Genomic DNA, 19,956 nt, shown 5'->3' on the forward strand with positions numbered 1-19,956 from the left:
ATCCCCGACAGATGGCTGTCCAGCCTCGTCTTGAAGGCCTCCAGTGTGGGAGAGCCCACCACCTCCCCAGGTAATTGCTTCCATTGTCGTATTGCTCTTACAGTCAGGAGGTTTTTCCTGATGTTCAACCGGAATCCGGCTTCCTGTAAGTTGAGCCCATTATTCTGTGTCCTGCACTCTGGGATGATCGAGAAGAGATCCTGGCCTTCCTCTCTGTGACAACCTTCCAAGTACTTGAAGAGTGCTATCATATCTCCTTTCAGCCTTCTCTTCTCAAGGCTAAATATGCCCAGCTCTTTCAGTCTCTCTTCGTAGGGCCTTGTTTGCAGTCCCCTGATCATCTTCGTTGCCCTCCTCTGAACCCTCTCCAGTTTGTCTGCATCCTTCTGAAAATGTGGTGCCCAGAACTGGACACAGTACTCTTGTTGTTGTTCAGTCGTTCAGTCGTGTCCGACTCTTCGTGACCCCATGGACCATAGCACGCCAGGCCTTCCTTTCCTGCGCTCTCTCCCGGAGCGTGCTCAAGTTCATATTCATTGCATCCGTGATGCTATCTAGCCATCTCATCCTCTGCCGTCCCCTTCTCCTTTTGCCTTCAGTCTTTCCCAGCATCAGGGTCTTTTCCAGAGAGTTTTCTCTTCGCATTAGGTGGCCAAAATATTTCAGCTTCAGCTTCAGTATCTGTCCTTCCAATGAGCACTCAGGGTTGATTTCCTTTAGGATGGACTGATTTGACCTCCTTGCAGTCCAGGGGACTCGTAAGAGTCTTCTCCAGCACCACAGTTCGAAAGCATCAATTCTTCGGCGCTCAGCCTTCCTTATAGTCCAGCTCTCACAGCCATACATTACTACTGGGAAAACCATAGCTTTGATTAGACGGACCTTGGTCGGCAAGGTGATGTCTCTGCTTCTTACTATGCTGTCTAGGTTTGCCATAGCTTTCCTCCCAAGGAGCAAGCGTCTTTTAATTTCATGGCTACAGTCACCGTCTGCGGTGATCTTGGAGCCCAAGAAAGTAAAATCTGTCACTGCTTCCATTTCTTCCCCTTCTATATGCCAGGAAGTGATGGGGCCAGATGCCATGATCTTCGTTTTTTTAATGTTGAGTTTCAAACCAGCTTTTGCACTCTCCTCTTTCACCCTCAACAAGAGGCTCTTGAGATCCTCTTCGCTTTCTGCCATTAGGGTGGTATCGTCTGCATATCGGAGGTTGTTGATAATTCTCCCAGCAATCTTAATTCCGACCTCTGATTCATCCAACCCGGCATTTCTCATGATGTACTCTGCATATAAGTTAAATAAGCAGGGTGACAATATGCAGCCTTGTCGTACTCCTTTCCCAATTTTGAACCAATCGGTTGTTCCATGTCTGGTTCTTATTGTTGCTTCTTGACCCTCGTACAGGTTTCTCAGGAGACAGGTAAGGTGGTCTGGTACTCCCATCACTTTCAGAATTTGCCACAGTTTGTTGTGATCCACACAATCAAAGGCTTTAGCGTAGTCAATGAACACAGTACTCTAGATGAGGCCTAACTAGTGCTGAATAGAGGGGAGCTAGTACTTCCCGGGATTTGGAAGCTATGCTTCTATTAATGCAGCCCAAAAGAGCATTGCCTTTTTTGCAGCCACATCACATTGTTGGCTCATCTTCAGCTTGTGATCGACAACAATGCCAAGATCCTTCTTGCTTGTAGTGTCGTTGAGCCACATATCTCCCATCTTGTAACTGTGCATTTGGTTTCTTTTTCCTAGGTGTAGAACTTGGCATTTATCCCTATTCAATGTCATTCTGTTGTTTTCTGCCCAGCGCTCCAGTCTATCAAGATGACTTTGAATTTTGTTTCTGTCTTCCAAAGTATTAGCCATCTCACCCAATTTTGTGTCATCTGCAGATTTGATCCGCATTCCCTGCACCACCTCCTCCAAGTCATTAATAAAAATGTTGAAGAGCACTGGGCCCAAGACTGAGCCCTGCGGTACCCCGCTCGTTATCTCTCCCCAGTTTGAGAAGATCCCATTGATAAGCACTCTTTGAGTCTGATTCTGTAGCCAACTGTGGATCCACCGGATCGTTGTTTCATCTAGCCACTTTGAGCTAGTTTGCTCATCAGGATATCATGGGGCACTTTGTTGAAGCTTTGCCGAAGTCGAGGTATTTGATGTCTACAGCATTCCCACGGCCCATAAGGGAGGTTACTTGATCAAAAAATGAGATCAGATTTGTCTGGCAGGATTTGTTCTTGACAAATCCATGTTGGCTTTGAGTAATCACTGCATTGTTTTCAAGGTGCTCACAGATGGATTGCTTTATCATCTGCTCCAGAATTTTCCCAGGGATTGATGTCAGACTGACTGGTCTGTAGTTCAGGTTCCTCCTTTTTACCCTGTTTGAAGATAGGGACAACATTAGCCCTCCTCCAGTCATCTGGCACTTTTCCCATCCTCCATGATTTCTCAAGGAGAATAGACAGTGGTTCTGAGAGTTCTTCTGCCAGTTCCTTTATGACTCTAGGCTGCAGTTCATCTGGCCCTGGAGATTTGAACTCATTCAAAGTAACTAGGTGTTCCTTGACCATATGCCTGTCGATCTCAAGCTGCAATCCTGCCCCTTCAGCCTGTACTTCGCCTTTGCCAGGGGGTTCTAGACCCTCTTTTGGGAGAAGACTGAGCCAAAGTAGGAATTGAGCACCTCTGCCTTTTCTTTGTCATCTGTTATCATTTTGCCATCCTTATTTAATAGCTGAACCACCATTTCTTTCCTCTCCCTTTTTCTATGCATGTTGCTGAAGAAAGCCTTTTTGTTGCTTTTAGCTCCCTCACTAACCTCAGCTCGTTCTCAGCTTTAGCGTTCCTGACGCCACCCCTGCAATTCTTTGCTACCTGCCTGTACTCTTCCTTTGTTGCTTGGCCTTCTCTCCACTTCTTATATGTGTCCTTTTTTGTTTTGTCCATCTCCAGGATAACAGAAATAAAACAGTAATATGGGGACAACGCCCAAGTTTGGGAAAGAGAATCGAGGCTACGTTGCAAATCACACTTGAGGATATTTCCAGGAACGTATTTCCCTGTCCCTGTGCACCTGCTGTCCAGATCTTGTGTGATTTCCTGAAGCCAAGCAGAAGCTGTGTCAGAGCAGGACATGCACCATTCTGAGCAGGTGCTGGCTGGCCCATCCAGGCCCTTCCCTAGAACAGGAAGAGTGCACTTGGGCAGTGAAAGCAGGACCAGTTGCTTCAAAGACAGATGTCTTTGACATGTTCTTTCAAGAATAGGGCGGCCACTTCCGCAGTGCCAAGGAAGATGAAAAGAGGGTTCAGATTTGTGTAAGATTTGCGTATGCCAATTTATATGTGTAGGTGCAAATTAAGAAATGATCACTATAATTTAAATAGCAATAGAGTCAACTCTCTCTCACCATAGTAGGGAAGATTGTGACCAGGTGTGCGATATACCTGCTCAGTCTGCTGTCTGGTGCTAACTGTGGGTGGGCAACCTCAAGGCCCCTGCCTGATCTCTCATCCTTATCTTTAAACCAGACTTGGACTGGATGGCTCTTCAAACAGAGGACACTTTCAAATAGAGGACTGTCTTCTGACAGCCCTTCAAATAGACGACTTTCCTCTGTAAAGTAGGAGACATGGCCACTCTGCTCAAGAACTATCAGTCCCAGAGTTCCTTGTGCATAGCCAGGGGGAGAGACAGTGCACCATTATAATCAGGGACATTGATCCCAGGGACTGTGGGAGCCAGTGCTGCTGCCGAAAAAGTTACAAAATAGTCAGAAACTAGCTTTGTAGGACTATTCTCTGGGCTGATTGCTCTCTTAAACAAAAACAGTGAAAAGGAAAAAAAGGAGTTTTGCAGGGTGGCATGGTAGAAAAGCACCAGTGTGTGCCATAGTGTGATTTCAAAAATCTAGGAAATGTATTTTCAGAATTAAAATAGAAAAAAAATGAATTCATGAATCATATGACTGTATCTATGGGACAGGATTGTGATATGGGTGTGGGAGGGGGTCCATGTTACAGGATTGCACTGGCCCCAATGAACGACCCTTGGGCCTGTGTAGGGAAGGGAGCAGCGTGCTACACCATGGCCAGATGAACTGGAAATCTGAATTTAACATACAGCAGGAGTCTTCACACTGTGTCTAGAAATTCTGGGGTGCTTTGGGCAATCACGGGGTTTCGTTGATGGGAAGATTATGGGTGACTTAATTGTTCTTTGATTTATTGACAGGCCCAGTAGATTGTGAGTCTGTTGTCCTGTCCTTCCAGTGCTGACACATCAAAACATTTAGCACCACAGAAAGGCGCCATACTCCAGGGCATTTCCCAGATTGGAGGTAAGGATCCACTCATTCAACCTAAACACTTGGGGGTTGAGGGATCATGGGACCTGGCTAAGGATGGGGATGATGGAAGTTGTAGTCCAACACATCTGGAGGGCACCAAGTCAGGGATAGCTGCCCTAGGACATGGATGGGCCTAAAATGAGGAAAGCGGTGCAAGCTTTTCTTCATTTTCTTTCTTAAGACTGAAAAAAAAGGATGAAGGCGAGGATGAGCTGGGCTTGGCACTGTGCCCAATTCAAAGACACCTTCTTTAAAAATAAAGAGTTATGTGTAACTCCAAAGCTTGCGCACCCCGCATTTTGAATACTGATGAGGTAAGGAAGCTCCTAGTTGTCTAAGATTTGCTGTGTGAGGCTCGCCGTACCTGTTGATGGAACTGAGTCTACCCATTGAGAAGCAACGCAGGGGCAGACCTGTATACCTGTTTCTCAGAACCGAAGACTACACCGCTCGATACACCTGGTGGCCAGGTCTCGCTCCCGCTCAGTCGCCATTTCTACTAGAAACAGTACAACTGTCCTCTGACGCTCCCTATGAATGTATATATATTTCTTCCTGTAAAAACGCCGAGGACATCCGTGGTGCAAGCTTTTCAACCATGTGAGGTTGTTCTTCATACTTTCTTGAATGAATTGGATAGCTAGATCTGTGGTGAGTCTGGTGGATGTCTGGCATGGGCCTGCAACAGAAGGGGACTTCGCCAACCCTATGCATCATGGGGCCAGGCTTTGATAAATCCAGGATGATTATGGCTCCTCCATGCGCTGCTGCGTGAATGAGACAGTGAGATTGCACCTAGGACAGCCTTCCCCAACCTGGTGCCCTCCAGATGTGCTGGACTGCAACTCCCATAATTCCCAGCCAGCATGGCCAACAGCAGACCCACACATCTGGAAGGCACCAGGGTGGGGAATGCTGAACTTGCATCAGAGTGGCTTTTACGCATCACGATTCTTTGGCATGATTTGCTCAAATTCAAAAGGTGTGGAAATACAGGATGTTGAACCAGTCATTCTGCAGAAAAATGAGCTTGGCTACGCTGATCAGCCCAAGCAAGATGGGATTCCACAGTGCGGCTATGGGGGGGCGGGTTGGGCGTGACCCTCTCTTTCAGCCTGCACCCTTTTTGCAGTCGTTCTGTTCTAACGTGTCAAACTATTGGCTTGTGGTGCAAAGGATTAAATATAAAAAATAAATGGAAATGAAAGAACAAGGAAAGAATCAAGCAGAAACGGGATCTGTCCACTCCTTTTTTTTTTTTTTTTAAAGATCTCCCTAGTTCGGACTAGCAGTTTAAATGGGAGAACTTCCTTGAAAGATTGCTTGTATTTCTAGTGAAAAGCTAGAGGTTATATTTCAGTGGCTGAAGAAAGGCTTTGTTAAACAAACGCTCAATGTGTTTTAAAAGTTGATCTGATGAATGTTTACTCAGATGTAAGTACCAGCAAGGCAGTGTTTTCTAACTGCTGATTTCTCCCATCCAGCCCCTTTCTGAATGTTTGGCCAGACTGTACGTGTCTAATCAGACCATAAGCCACTGCAAACCATCATGGGGAAGCCATTTCTGACTAATATTTGCCCCATAAGCCTTTGCATCTTGCAAGACTTGTGCACCAACCTGCGGAATAGGCAGATATTTATCCAAAATAAAGAGTTATTGGTCTTACACCTCTTTCATAAATTGCTACACTCCCCTAAGCTATAACTTTCATAAAGAAGCAAAAAACTAAAATTAAGGGAATCCATTCCAACATATGCTAAGTTGGAACCCATTTGATTCTTACAGAAGCATTCTAACAAAAGCATTGTGCTGAAATGCTGTGACTTTTCACTGAACCTGCTATTGTTAAAGGAATCTGAGAAAAGCAAAGTTTCCTACCTAAATTCAGGGAAAAGCAAAATGCACATCAGATAAGAAAGTTGGAAAAACGGATGTCTGCATATGTGGAGCATTGTCAATATGTTTTGCTTATGACGCAAATGGAAGATAACATAAAATATTGTAAGAAGTCAACAGGACCTACAAAAAAGAAACTGGTGGCATCCTGTTTTGAAGGAAAGATATCACTGCAAAATCATAGCTGGGAACTTTGAAGAAAAAACACACCTAATTGCTAGAGAAATTCTGTTTAGTGGAAAACATAGGTAAGTAAGTTCATAGAAATCATATGAATATGAGGGGCCAAATACAGGAACTTCAGAACCAAACATCGGTTCTCACAGGACGCAACATCCGCCCTCATGAGAGACCAAAACACTGTCTCAAATTGCTCTGCTCTATTTTGCTACCAGCTCAGACATGACATTGGGTAAGAAACGTTAATTGCCATAAAGGCAATGCTCCAACAACTAAACTTAGAACATTTTAGATTTTGTTTTATTTATTTTTATTTATTTGATTTATTTGATTTCTACCAAAATATGGCACTCAAGGTGGTTTACAAAAACAATTTAAAATTTATTAAAACAATGAAACACATTAAAATACAATAAAAGCATAACAATTACAGAAGAAAAACAGCATCCAAACCCCACAAACCCACTTCCGGGCCAAATGCCTACTTGAATAAAGAGGGTCTTTGCCTGCCAGCGGAAGGACAGCAGCAAGGGAGTTAATCTAGCCTCCCTTGGGAAGGGAGTGTCACAGCCTGCGAGCAACCACTGAGAAGGCCCTTTCTTCTGCCACCACCGAATATGCCGCCGAGGGTGGGGGTCTCGAAAGAAGGGTCTCTCCAGAAGATCTTAAGGACCAGGCAGGCTTGTATGGGAGAAGGCGGTCTTTCAGGCAGCCTGGTCCCAAGCCATATAGAGCTTTATAGGACATAACCTGCACTTTGAATTCTGCCCGGAAACAGACCGATAGCCAGTGAAGCTGCTGCAACAGGGGTGTTGCATTGCTCCCTGTAACCGGCCCAGGTCAGCAGTCTGGCCGCAGCGTTCTGAAGTCTCTGAACAGTTTTCAGAGGCAGCCCCACGGGGAACATGCTACGGTAGTCCAAGTGGATGCAACTTAGGCATGCATAGCTGTGGCCAGATCAGACTTCTCTAGGGACGGGCGCAGTTTGGCGCAAAGGTGCTCCTGGCCCCCACCGAGACCTGGGCATCCAGGGCCAGGGCCAAGCCCAAGAGCACACCCAGGCTGTGAGCTTGAGTCTTCAGGGCGGGGGGGTGACCCCATCCGGCACAGGCTGCATCCCTATTCCCTGACCTGCCTTTCAGCTGACCAGGAGCACCCTGTCCTGTCTGGATGAAGCTTCAGTTCGTTCGCCCTCATCCAGTCCATTACCGACATCAGGCACCGATTTAGAACCAGAACGGCTCCCTTGGATTTAGATGGAAAGGAGAGATAGGGCTGGGTTTCATCAGCATACTGGTGGCACCAAACCCCCAAACTCTGGACAGTCTCTCCCAGCGGTTTTATGTATATGTGAAACACCATGGGGAAAAGATGGAACCCTGAGGGGCATCACAGGCCAACGGCCACAGCAGTGAACAGGAATTGCCCAGCACCACCTTCCGAGACCGCTCCTCCAAGAAGGACCAGAGCCACTGTATAACGGTGCCTCCTAGTCCCACCTCAGACAGATGCCTCAGAAAGAGACCATGGTCAATGGTATTGAAAACCACTGAAAGAGCCAGCAGAACTTAAAAGGGGCACATTCTGCCTGTCCAATTCCTGGCATAGATCGTCCACCAAGGTGACCAAAGCAGTCCCTGTCCCAAAACCAAATCTGAAGCCAGATTGAAATGGACCTAGGTAATCCATCTCATCCAGAAATCCCTGGATCTGAGGAGCCACCACACTCTCCAGCACCTTGCCCAAGAATGGAATATTGGAGAAATAGCCAATATTGGAGAAATAGCCAGAAATTATCTAATGCTGTGGGGTTCAGGGAGGTTTTTTTTAAAAAAACACCAAGATTATTACCACCACCTCTTTAGGCAAGACGGAATCACACCTTGCCATAAAAAGGTGTTCACCACTGCCCTTACCCACTCAGAAAGTCTTCCCTTACCCACTCATAACAGCAGCCGGGGGCTGGAGGACTTTCTAAGCCATGAAGGGCAAGGGTCCAGCACGCAAGTGGTAGGCCTCACTTCTCCAAGGATCCTGTGCACATCCTTGGGCTGTACAAATGAAATAGTATCCATTGTAAGAGGTGAAAGATTTATATCATTTGAAGAGAAACCAAAGTATTGTAACTGGACAAGCAGGAGCCAAAGTTACATCCACCAGACTTGTATCAACGATGGCATCCAAAATAAATAAATACAATAATCCCAATGTAGCTTTTCCAAACATCATGGGCACAGAGATGGGGAAAAAAACTGCACCTGAGTATTAGACTCTCTGCCAATGGGGTGCCCTCCACCTGGGTTGGACTACAGCTCCCATCACCCCAGCCAGTGTGGCCAGTGGGTGGCTGAGGATGATGGGATTTGCAGTCCAACACATCTGGAGGGCACCAGATTGGGGAAGGTGACATGCCACAGAAGAGCCCGAGTCTTTGACATGCCTCAGGACTCCTTGAGAAACTGGTCCTTGTTCCTTCATTGTTGTAATTAAATTTCTAAGTCAGAAAATTATAGTAATTATAATTTACTATGGTCAATTATAGTAAGCATCTTACTGGTGAAATCCTACACTTTATGTACCTTTTATGATTGTGCCAGAAAACAGCAAAATAAATGTTGCTTAATACTGAAACATATATAAAACATAGAGATTTGAGTGTTGGGAAAAAGAAGAGTCTTAATTTGGAAGCGGAGGAATATCTGGTCAAAAACTGTGGGATGGATCTCAGATTAAAAGTTTTTTAAAAATAGCAGTGGAATGAACCTCAAGTTAAAAGTAAAAACAAACATTGTTTGTAGAAGAAAGTATTTCCATTTTTGGATGTATTTTTGCACAATTAAAAGGGCTAAAAAGAAAAAAATTCAACCTACATAAAGCCCAAGTGACAAAATTATCTCGGTGGGACTGGACTTCACAGCTGGCCAGTAGAAATGAACACTTGGTTCATCAAGCCATAATGGGCCAGATCTTTGCACATGGAGGTCAAAGGTGTGAACTGGTTCTGGGGAAGGAGGAAGGAAAGAAACGCCTCTCTCTTCACCGCTTCCAAACCCTCGGCTTGTCTTGACGTTGTGGTTTTGCTAGGGACAGAGCCTGCGCCTGCTGCACTCTGACCTGCTCCCTTTGCATCTTGTTGCTGTGGTCTGTCGGACGTGAGAGAGCCCGAGGGATGTGGCGCTGGACGTAGATCAGGGAGGCCCTCTGCTCAGATCCCTTGCTCAGCTATAGCATCACTATATCTGTTTAGCCTACCTCACAGTGGTGTTGTGAGTGTGTGCGTGTGTGTGTGTGGGGGGTAGGGGTGTTTGAGAAATTTGCTTTAGTACATTTTTGATCAGGATTTACCCAGTTTGCGCCTTCTGGACTGAACATGAACTCTGCACTTAAAATTTGTGCATTTCTGAGTGTGCAATCTGATTTGCAGACCCCCAAAATGCGTTTGAAAGCATGCATGCAATTGAAAAATGCGCATGAAAAAATGCATAATTTTTTAAAATGGGCACAAATCACTTTAATCAATGGGAGAAGTATGTGTACATTTCAAAGATGTGCACAATTGATGCATGCATTTGGAAAAGTATGCACAAAAATACGCATGGATTTTCATGCGAAAAGAAAAAACGAAGTTCGCAGTCTGATACGAACTTGTGTCGTAAATTCCATTCAAGATGGCATTTGGAAGACTTTGGGTTTTGCTCATTTGCACATCCCTAAGTAGGGTGGAGGGCCTGCCACCCTGAATGCTTTGGAGGAAGGGCGGGATAAAAATCCCAGAAGCAGAGTGGTCTCTTCCTTTTATGGTGCCCTCAAAGGCCAGTGGGAGGTCAACACCTTGCAGGTCAAGAGGGTTCTAAGAAGTGTTGGGCATCCCAGGCATCTTGGCTGATCTTAGTGGGTTGATTTGATTTGTGTGTTTGCTATACAAGACGGTTCAGAAACTGCAGTTTGCGCAAAATGCAACGGCCGTATCTAAATAAATAACTAATAAAAAGAATGTTGCAACAGAACAGAGAATGTGGGGGTGCTGTCATCAAGCCAGTTACAGTAGGCGTGATCCCAATCCCTCCTCACACATTGACTACATGTATGTATGTTTCTGAGAGGGGCTTCAGTGCCACGTGGATCTCCCTTGGGAGGGAGTTCTGCAGTCGGGGTGCAGCCACTGAAAAGGCTCTCTTCCTAGTGGCCACCTACTTTGTCTCCTAAAAGAGGGGGTGGGGTGGGGGCTCCATGGAAGATCTCCATTATCAGGAACGTTTGTTTGGGACACGGGAGAGTCCTTCATGGTGCTTCATGGAGCACCCCCCTTGTTCTGGGCTACTTTTCCCATTGCTGTCAAGAATCACTGGTCCTGTGCCCTGGCATCTCTGCTCGGCACAAACCAAGCATGTAAACATGTAGCATGCAGAGCTTGCTTTAGAAGAGAGCCAGTGAATGTGTTGCAAGGGAGGCGGAATGTTGGCTAAAACAGGAAGAATCCAGGGTTTGGTCCTGGCTCATTGGTTCGGCTTACAGAGTTGTGAAGCTAAAAGAAGCTAACCCCAAGTAGAAATGTGACCAGTGCATGCTATCACGGATAATAACATTAAATACTATTCTTAGTGTTGTGGTGTGGTTTCATTGGCCTTTCCTGGATGATAGTCTGGTCCCTGAGATTGTCATACGAGGCTCTTCTCTGGGTGTGGTGCCCCACATCCCCAAGGCCCTGAGAATACTTGAATATTCTCCCAAAGTGATGTAGAAAAAGAACTGAGAGACAAGGTGCGATTTCAAGGTGAGTCTGTGAGAACAGGTGTCCAGAATTCCTTGGTGAAGCTTATCTGCTGATGGAAGATCAGGTATCGGTCAAAGGCAGCCTTGGAGGAGAAGGTCTCCAGGACCTGTCTAAATGCTAGGGTGGAAGGGATGAGGCATAGGGTATTGGAAGCGGGGTCCCAATCTTTGGGACCACCACAGAGGAGGCCCTGTCTCCAGCGCACATCCAGCTCACTGATCTTCACGTGCAGTGAAGGCAGGCCTTCAGACAACTTGCTCACAAGCTGTTGAGGAGGTGGCACACCGCCTCGCATGGAGGCCTTGCAGCCCCCTCAGTACCATTTTGGTGTCAGGTAAAGGTGTCCCTTGGTATTTGCTTTGCAGGCCTTTCAATCTTTTGAAGCTATTGAGAGCTAACATGTTTATTTTATGCTCTGCTGCATTTTTAAGTGCTGTGTTCTGCTTCTCTTCTGTGGGTGTTTCAACAGCAAAACAATGTTTATATTGTTATTGTGTTCTTTCATTGTTGAAACATGGGGAAGGGGGGCTATTTACATCTTGTTTCCCCTGGGATTGCCCTTTGGTGTTAAAGATGCAGGATCTAAGTGTGAGAAATGAAATAAAATAGATGAAACAGATGGCCACTGACAAAAGGTCTTCTGTGCTTTCTTCCACAGGTTGAGTGTTGGATCTCGCAAGCGAGAAGACGCGGGAGGGATGAACTGAGCCCGAGGGACCCCCCTTGTTGGGCTTCTCCCACTGCCATGGCGGAAGGGGCATCCCTGCGAATGGCAGAGTGGCTCCGAGCTCTGCACCTGGAACAGTACAGTGAGAACTTTGAGCGGAACGAGCTGTGGTGCGTGTTGGATTGCCAGCACCTGACGGATGAGGCACTGACCCACCTGGGGATCCTGTTGCCGGGTCACCGCAAGCGCATCCTCTCGGGGCTGCTGAAGGCCTTTTCAGAGGCTCTGCCCACCATGGAGGGCCCCAAATGCCCTCCAAGGAGGCCGGTCCCCATGAAACGCAACATCTTTCGCACGAGCCCCAGTTCTGCGACTTCTCCAGCGGAGCAGGAGGCCAGACGTGCCTCAGTGACAGTGTTGGGCAGGAAATCGCCTCCTTTCCAGGGGTTGGAGACCCCCGCAGGCCCCCCTCCTGTGCCACCACCCATCCCTCCAAGGACGAGCTGCCACCCCCCGCTCAAGTTTTCATCTCCTGCTCTCTCTGAACTTTCCCCAGCACATCCCACTGAAATGGCTCCCCGTCTGGATTTTACTTCTCCACGGCTCATCCCCCCGCCAGCTGGAGACAGACTTAGTCCGGACACGACATCTGCCGGAGAGTTGGGGAAGCCTGCGCTGCCCCCACTCCCTGCCAAACGCTACCAGCTGGAGAGCAGGCCTGCCCTCCAAAGAGCCCCCCCTGTCCCCTGCCGGCCTCCCGTCTTGCCCCCCCGGCCTGGACCCCAGAGAGCAGCGACCAGGTAAGCGGAATGCTGCAGTGGGGTTGGGGCCAAGCAGACGGTGGGGGTGGGGGTGGGGGTGGGCGGCCTTGTGGAAGGGATGCGGGTTAGCACTGCTGTGTGTTCCCCGCTCCTCCGAGTGCGGGAACCTTCCTTTTGCAGAAGCTGCAGCTCCCTCAACGCTGAACCTCCGCTAAGGAAGAAAAAGCGGAAAAGCTCCACAGGGCTTCTGGAAGCACCCAGAGCCGGAGATGTTTCTTGTGTGGTTTGAATGTGAGAAGCTCCACCTCTCCAGTCTGGTGTGCTCCAGCTGTGTTGGGCAACAACTTCCATCATCCCCAGCCAGCACACCGTTGGCCATGTGGAGGGCATGAAAACTACAGCTTTTAAGTGATGACAGAGAAAGAGAGAGGGAGGCAAGGCGCGAACTGAGGACTAGCAGGCATTTTGAGCTTCTGGTGTGTTCTGGCCCTCTGGCACTGGCTGCCTGAACATTTCAGAGCCGAGTTCAAGGTACTGGTTTTGATCTATAGAGCCTTACACAGTTCAGGATCACAACACCTGCTGGAGCATTTCTCCAAGTATGAACCAACGCGTACGCTACAATCAACACTTGGGGCCCTCCTCCGAGTGCCTCCTCTGAGGGAGGTTCGGAGGATGGCAACAAGGGAGAGGCTTTCTCGCTGGTGGCTCCTGATTGTGGAATGCGCTTTCTAGTGAGGTCTGCCTGGTGCCAGCGTTGCCATCTTTTTGTTGCTCGGTTAAGACTTCCCTCTACCCCTAGGCTTTTGACAGCATCTGATGGGGCTTTTTAATATTAGGAATTTTGATCGGGTCCTAGTAGTTTGATTGTTCAATCGTTTTTAACTGTTTCAAAATGTTTTTAAATTGTGTATGTTAAAGGGCGACGGGGCCATAAAAGCTTTGTCTGGAAGCACCCTATTTTCTCTGGAAGCTGTTTCTTCTCCTTGGGGATGGAGGCGCCTGCAGCCGCTCGTCTGAGATGGGAGGAGGTCTGGGGGGCCTTCCTTTCCCCGCAGGAGCAGGAGGAAGTGTTGGCCGCCAGGAGTGCGTTCTTTGCATGCACGGGGTGTGGGGGGAGGCATGGTCCAAGGAGGCAGGGTGCCTCCCTGCCCCCCCTCCTGTTCCATCACTACTTCCTCCTCCTCCTGCTTCTGACAAAGAGGGCACCTCACAGCTGCCACCTCCAGACTGTGTCAAGGGAGCCTCGGAAGCTGGGCTTATCCTGCATCAGACCCGTGGTCCATCCAGCCCAGCACTGGCCGCACTGACGGGCAGCAAGAGCCCTCCAAGGTTTCAGGCAGGAAGATTTCCAGCCCTGCCTGGAGGTGGTGCTGGGGATTGAACCTGGGCTCAAGCAGGGGCTCTTACCACTGAGCTACGGCTCCTCAGGTGAGTGGTGGCGAGTTGTGGATTCCCCAAGAGGAAGGAGCAGCAGCAGCAGGGATGTGGAGCCAGCAGTCCAGTGGCTGTGGCAGAGCAGCTCTCGATTCACTGCAGCGCTACAGGCACCTGCGTGTGGAAGGTGCTCTCTTGCACTGGCTGCCTGTATGCTTCCGAGCCCATTTTACAGTGCTGGTTTTGACCTATAAAGCCCTGCACGGCTCGGGGCTGCAGTACCTGACAGAACGCCTCTCCCGGTATGAACTGACCTATACACAACGCTCTGCATGTAAGGCCCTCCTCTGGGAGCCTCCTCCAAGGGGGGCCCAGAGGGCGGCAACAAAGGAGAGGGCCTTTTAGAGGGTGGCTCCCCATTAATGGAATATCTTCCCTGACAAGGCCTGCCTGGCACCAACATTGTCATCTTTTCGGCGCCAGGTTAAAACTGCCCTCTTCCCTGAGGCATTTGGCGGTGTATAATGAGTCTCTTGATTGTCTCTGGTTGATGGTTTTAAACTGTTTTAGATATAAGTTGTTGTGTGTGCTATTTGTTTTATGCCATTATGTGAATGGTTTGTTATATTTTATATAAACGTATTTTAACGGTTTTTAATTTTTGTGAACCGCCCAGGGAACTTCGGCTATGGGGCGGTATAGAGATATAATGCATGAATGAATGACTCTCAGAGCAGTGAGTGGTGTGGTGGAACCAGGGCTTGTGGGGGTGCAGCCGTGGGACTGTTTTAACAGCAGGGACACTGAGGCCATCTGCCTCTCCCCTCAGACTCCCCTGTTCCCACTGAGTTTCATGTCAAACTTGGCAGTAGCTGAGGGTGGGGAATGAATTTTCTCAGCAGTGATATATCGTTCCCTGTTGTAATGCAACTTAAAAAAAAATGTATGTATTACATTTCTAATCTGCCCCAATCACTAATGTTCTCTTAGTTTTTGGGGTGGCTTGGTCTTGAATGGGCCATTCAGACCCACTAGTTTTGCAAAAGACCTGCTCCTGGTGGAGATGAAAACTGCTAAAACTAGTCTGTTGATATGGATGAACGGAGCAGCCTGAATTTTTGGACTCTCCTTGGGGGCGAGGCTCCGGGGACTGTCACGATGACTGCCTGCACTGCAAAATTTACCACTGCACCGCTGATCTCAGCACGAGTTAACATCATCTCTTTAATATGAGTCTGCTTTGGCCTCAAGTGAGGTAAAGAGGGGGAGTTCTTTTAGGCCTTGAGAGCAGGAAATGGGATCTGGGGCTTTTTAGGCGAGGAAAAAACTGACGATAGAGAGATTTTTCTCATCACAGTATTAGAACTTGGGGTCATGAAATTGGAAAGGCCAAAGAATGCATAACTGATCTATCAAATTCGTTGCCACAAGATGGGGGTGATGGAGAGGGGCTTAGATTTATTATTTTTGGGAATCAGCGAACTAAAATGGACAGGCATGGGCGAATTTAATTCAGGTGACCATCATATCTACTATTGTGGGCAAGAATCCCTTAGAAGAAATGGAGTAGCACTCCTAGTCAACAAAAGGGTGGGGAAAGCAGTACTGGGGTACAATCTCAAAAACGAGAGAATGATCTCAGTACGAATCCAAGGCAAACCATTCAACATCACAGTAATTCAAGTCTATGCCCCAACCACTGAGGCCGAAGAAGTTGAGGTTGATCGGTTCTATGAAGACCTACAACACCTTGTAGAACTAACACCAAAAAAAGATGTCCTCTTCATCATAGGGGATTGGAATGCTAAAGTAGGAAGTCAAGAAATCACCGGGATAACAGGCAGGCATGGCCTTGGTGTACAAAATGAAGCAGGACAAAAGCTAATAGAGTTTTGCCAAGAGAACATGCTGATCATAGCAAACACTCTTTTCCAACAGCACAAGAGGCGACTCTACACATGGACGTCACCAGATGGTCAATATCGAAATCAGATTGATTATGTCCTTTGCAGCCAAAGATGGAGAAGCTCCATACAGTCAGTAAAAACAAGACCTGGAGCTGACTGTGGCTCAGATCATGAGCTGCTTCTTGCAAAATTTCAGCTTAAATTGAAGAACGTCGGGAAAACCACTAAACCGTTCAGGTATGACCTAAATCATATCCCTGATGAATATACAGTGGAGGTGAGGAATAGATTTCAGGGATTAGACCTGATAGACAGAGTGCCTGAGGAACTATGGACGGAGGTCCGTAACATGGTTCAGGAGGCAGCAACTCAATCCATCCCAAAGAACAAGAAATGCAAGAAAGCCAAGTGGCTGTCTGATGAGGCTTTACAAGTAGCTCACGAAAGAAGGGAAGCGAAAAGCAAGGGAGAAAGGGGAAGATATACCCAACTGAATGCAGAGTTCCAGAGAATAGCAAGGACAGACAAGAAGGCCTTCTTAAATGAACAATGCAAAGAAATCGAGGAAAACAACAGAATGGGAAAGACTAGAGATCTCTTCAAGAAAACTGGAGATCTCAAGGGAACGTTTTGTGCAAAGACGGGCATGATAAAGGATAAAGAAGGCAGGGACCTAACAGAAGCAGATGAGATTAAGAAGAGGTGGCAAGAATACACAGAAGAACTATACAGGAAAGATCTGAATGTCCCTGATAGCCATGATAGTGCGGTCACTGAACTTGAGCCGGACATCCTAGAGAGTGAAGTCAAGTGGGCCTTAGGAAGCATTAGTAACAACAAAGCTAGCGGAGATGACAGTATTCCAGCCGAGCTATTTAAAATCCGAAAAGATGATGCTGTTAAAGTGCTGCATTCAATATGCCAACAAATCTGGAACACTCAACAGTGGCCACAAGACTGGAAAAGGTCAGTTTACATTCCAATTCCAAAGAAGAGCAACGCCAAAGAGTGTTCAAACTACCGCTCAATTGCGCTCATTTCACATGCCAGCAAGGTGATGCTCAAAATCCTACAAGCTAGGCTTCAGCAGTATGCGAACCGAGAACTACCGGAAGTACAAGCTGGGTTTCGGAGAGGCAGAGGAACTAGAGATCAAATCGCCAACATTCGCTGCATCATGGAGAAAGCAAAAGAATTCCAGAAAAACATCTATTTCTGCTTCATTGACTACGCTAAGGCCTTTGATTGTGTGGATCACAACAAACTGTGGCAAATTCGTAAAGTGATGGGAGTACCAGACCACCTTACCTGTCTCCTGAGAAACCTGTACGAGGGTCAAGAAGCAACAGTAAGAACCAGACATGGAACAACCGATTGGTTCAAAATTGGGAAAGGAGTACGACAAGGCTGCATATTGTCACCCTGCTTATTTAACTTATATGCAGAGTACATCATGAGAAATGCCGGGTTGGATGAATCAGAGGTCGGAATTAAGATTGCCGGGAGAATTATCAACAACCTCCGATATGCAGACGATACCACCCTAATGGCAGAAAGCGAAGAGGATCTAAAGAGCCTCTTGTTGAGGGTGAAAGAGGAGAGTGCAAAAGCTGGTTTGAAACTCAACATTAAAAAAACGAAGATCATGGCATCTGGCCCCATCACTTCCTGGCATATAGAAGGGGAAGAAATGGAAGCAGTGACAGATTTTACTTTCTTGGGCTCCAAGATCACCGCAGACGGTGACTGTAGCCATGAAATTAAAAGACGCTTGCTCCTTGGGAGGAAAGCTATGGCACACCTAGACAGCATAGTAAGAAGCAGAGACGTCACCTTGCCGACAAAGGTCCATCTAATCAAAGCTATGGTTTTCCCAGTAGTAATGTATGGCTGTGAGAGCTGGACTATAAGGAAGGCTGAGCGCTGAAGAATTGATGCTTTCGAACTGTGGTGCTGGAGAAGACTCTTACGAGTCCCCTGGACTGCAAGGAGGTCAAATCAGTCCATCCTAAAGGAAATCAACCCTGAGTGCTCATTGGAAGGACAGATAATGAAGCTGAAGCTCCAATATTTTGGCCACCTAATGCGAAGAGAAAACTCCCTGGAAAAGACCCTGATGCTGGGAAAGACTGAAGGCAAAAGGAGAAGGGGACGGCAGAGGATGAGATGGCTAGATAGCATCACGGATGCAATGAATATGAACTTGAGCACGCTCCGGGAGAGAACGCAGGACAGGAAGGCCTGGCGTGCTATGGTCCATGGGGTCACGAAGAGTCGGACACGACTGAACGACTGAACAACAACAAATTTAGAAATGGCTTTAAAAGGGACCTAGACAAATATATGAAGGGGCCGTCTATCAGTTTCTGTTAGCAAAGGCAGCTTAATGGAGCCTCAGTATTCAGAGGCAGTATATCTCTAAATACCCGTTTCTGGGTGAAAACAACAGCAGGAGGGAGTGCTTAGTCCATTGACCAGGGGTTTAAAAATAGGGTGGTTGGTACCATCTGGAGGGATTAAATGAGACAGCCTCTTTATAATCATAGAATCATAGCATAGTAGGGTTGGAAGGGGCCTACAAGGCCATCGAGTCCAACCCCCTGCTCAATGCAGGAATCCAAGTCAGAGCATCCCTGACAGGTGGCTGTCCAGCCTCGTCTTGAATGCCTCCAGTGTGGGAGAGCCCACCGCCTCCCTAGGGAATTGGTTCCATTGTCGTATTGCTCTAACAGTCAGGAAGTTTTTCCTGATGTTCAGCTGGAATCTGGCTTCCTGTAAATTGAGCCCATGATTCCGTGTCCTGCACTCTGGGATGATCGAGACGAGATCCTGGCCTTCTTCTCTGTGACAACCTTTCAAGTACTTGAAGAGCGCTATCCCATCTCCCCTCAGTCTTCTCTTCTCAAGGCTAAACATGTCCAGTTCTTTCAGTCTCTTTTCATAGGGCTTTGTTTCCAGTCCTCTGATCATCTTTGTTGCCCTCCTCTGAACCCTCTCCGGTTTGTCTGCATCGTTCTTAAAGTGTGGTGCCCAGAACTGGACACAGTACTCCAGATGAGGCCTAACCAGTGCTGAGTAGAGGGGAACTAATACTTCCCTGGATTTGGAAGCTATGCTTCTATTAATGTAGCCCAAAAGAGCATTTGCCTATTTTGCAGCCACATCACATTGTTGGCTCATATTCAGCTTGTGATCGACAACAATTCCAAGATCCTTCTCGCTTGTAGTGTCGTTGAGCCATGTATCCCCCATCTTGTAAGTGTGCATTTGGTTTCTTTTTCCTAGGTGCAGAACTTGGCATTTATCCCTATTCAATGTCATTCTGTTGTTTTCTGCCCAGCGCTCCAGTCTATCCAGATCACTTTGAATTTTGTTTCTGTCTTCCAAAGTATTAGCTATCCCACCCAATTTTGTGTCATCTGCAGATTTGATCCGCATTCCCTGCACCTCCTCCTCCAAGTCATTCATAAAAATGTGGAAGAGCCCTGGGCCCAGGACTGAGCCCTACGGTACCCCGCTCGTTACCTCTCCCCAGTTTGAGAAGGTCCCATTGATAAGCACTCTTTGAGTCCGATTCTGTAGCCAACTGTGGATCCACCGGATCGTTGTTTCATCTAGCCCACTTGGAGCTAGTTTGCTCATCAGGAGATCATGGGGCAAGTTGTCGAAAGCTTTGCTGAAGTTGAGGTATATGATGTCTACAGCATTCCCACGGTCCACAAGGGAGGTTACTTGATCAAAAAATGAGATCAGGTTTGTCTGGCAGGACTTGTTTTTGACAAATCCATGCTGGCTTCGAGTAATCACGTCACTGTTTTCACGGTGCTTCCAGATGGATTGCTTTATCATCTGCTCCAGAATTTTCCCTGGGATTGATGTCAGACTGACTGGTCTGTAGTTCAGGTTCCTCCTTTTTACCCTTTTTGAAGATAGGGACAACATTAGCCCTCCTCCAGTCATCTGGCACTTTTCCCATCCTCCATGATTTCTCAAAGCGAATAGACAGTGGTTCGGAGAGTTCTTCTGCCAGTTCCTTTAT

At 47.3% G+C, this 19,956-nt stretch overlaps 1 protein-coding gene across 3 annotated transcripts in view; it reads left to right on the top strand.

Moving 5' to 3' along the window:
- The window catches only part of ARAP1 (ArfGAP with RhoGAP domain, ankyrin repeat and PH domain 1), a 158,754-nt gene that overhangs the window by 51,821 nt on the left and 86,977 nt on the right, over positions 1-19,956 (top strand). For all 3 annotated transcript variants that reach the window (XM_084842318.1, XM_084842319.1, XM_084842320.1), the window contains exons 2-3: positions 4,240-4,345; positions 11,864-12,672. In XM_084842318.1, coding sequence (XP_084698444.1) covers positions 11,951-12,672 — 722 coding nt within the window. In that variant the 5' untranslated portion in view covers positions 4,240-4,345; positions 11,864-11,950. The remainder of the gene's footprint in view (positions 1-4,239; positions 4,346-11,863; positions 12,673-19,956) is intronic.

This window comes from Heloderma suspectum, chromosome 3 (genome assembly GCF_057233095.1).
Source record: "Heloderma suspectum isolate Gila_16-S chromosome 3, 16-S_ref, whole genome shotgun sequence".
In the NCBI taxonomy this organism is placed as follows: Eukaryota; Metazoa; Chordata; class Lepidosauria; order Squamata; family Helodermatidae; genus Heloderma; species Heloderma suspectum.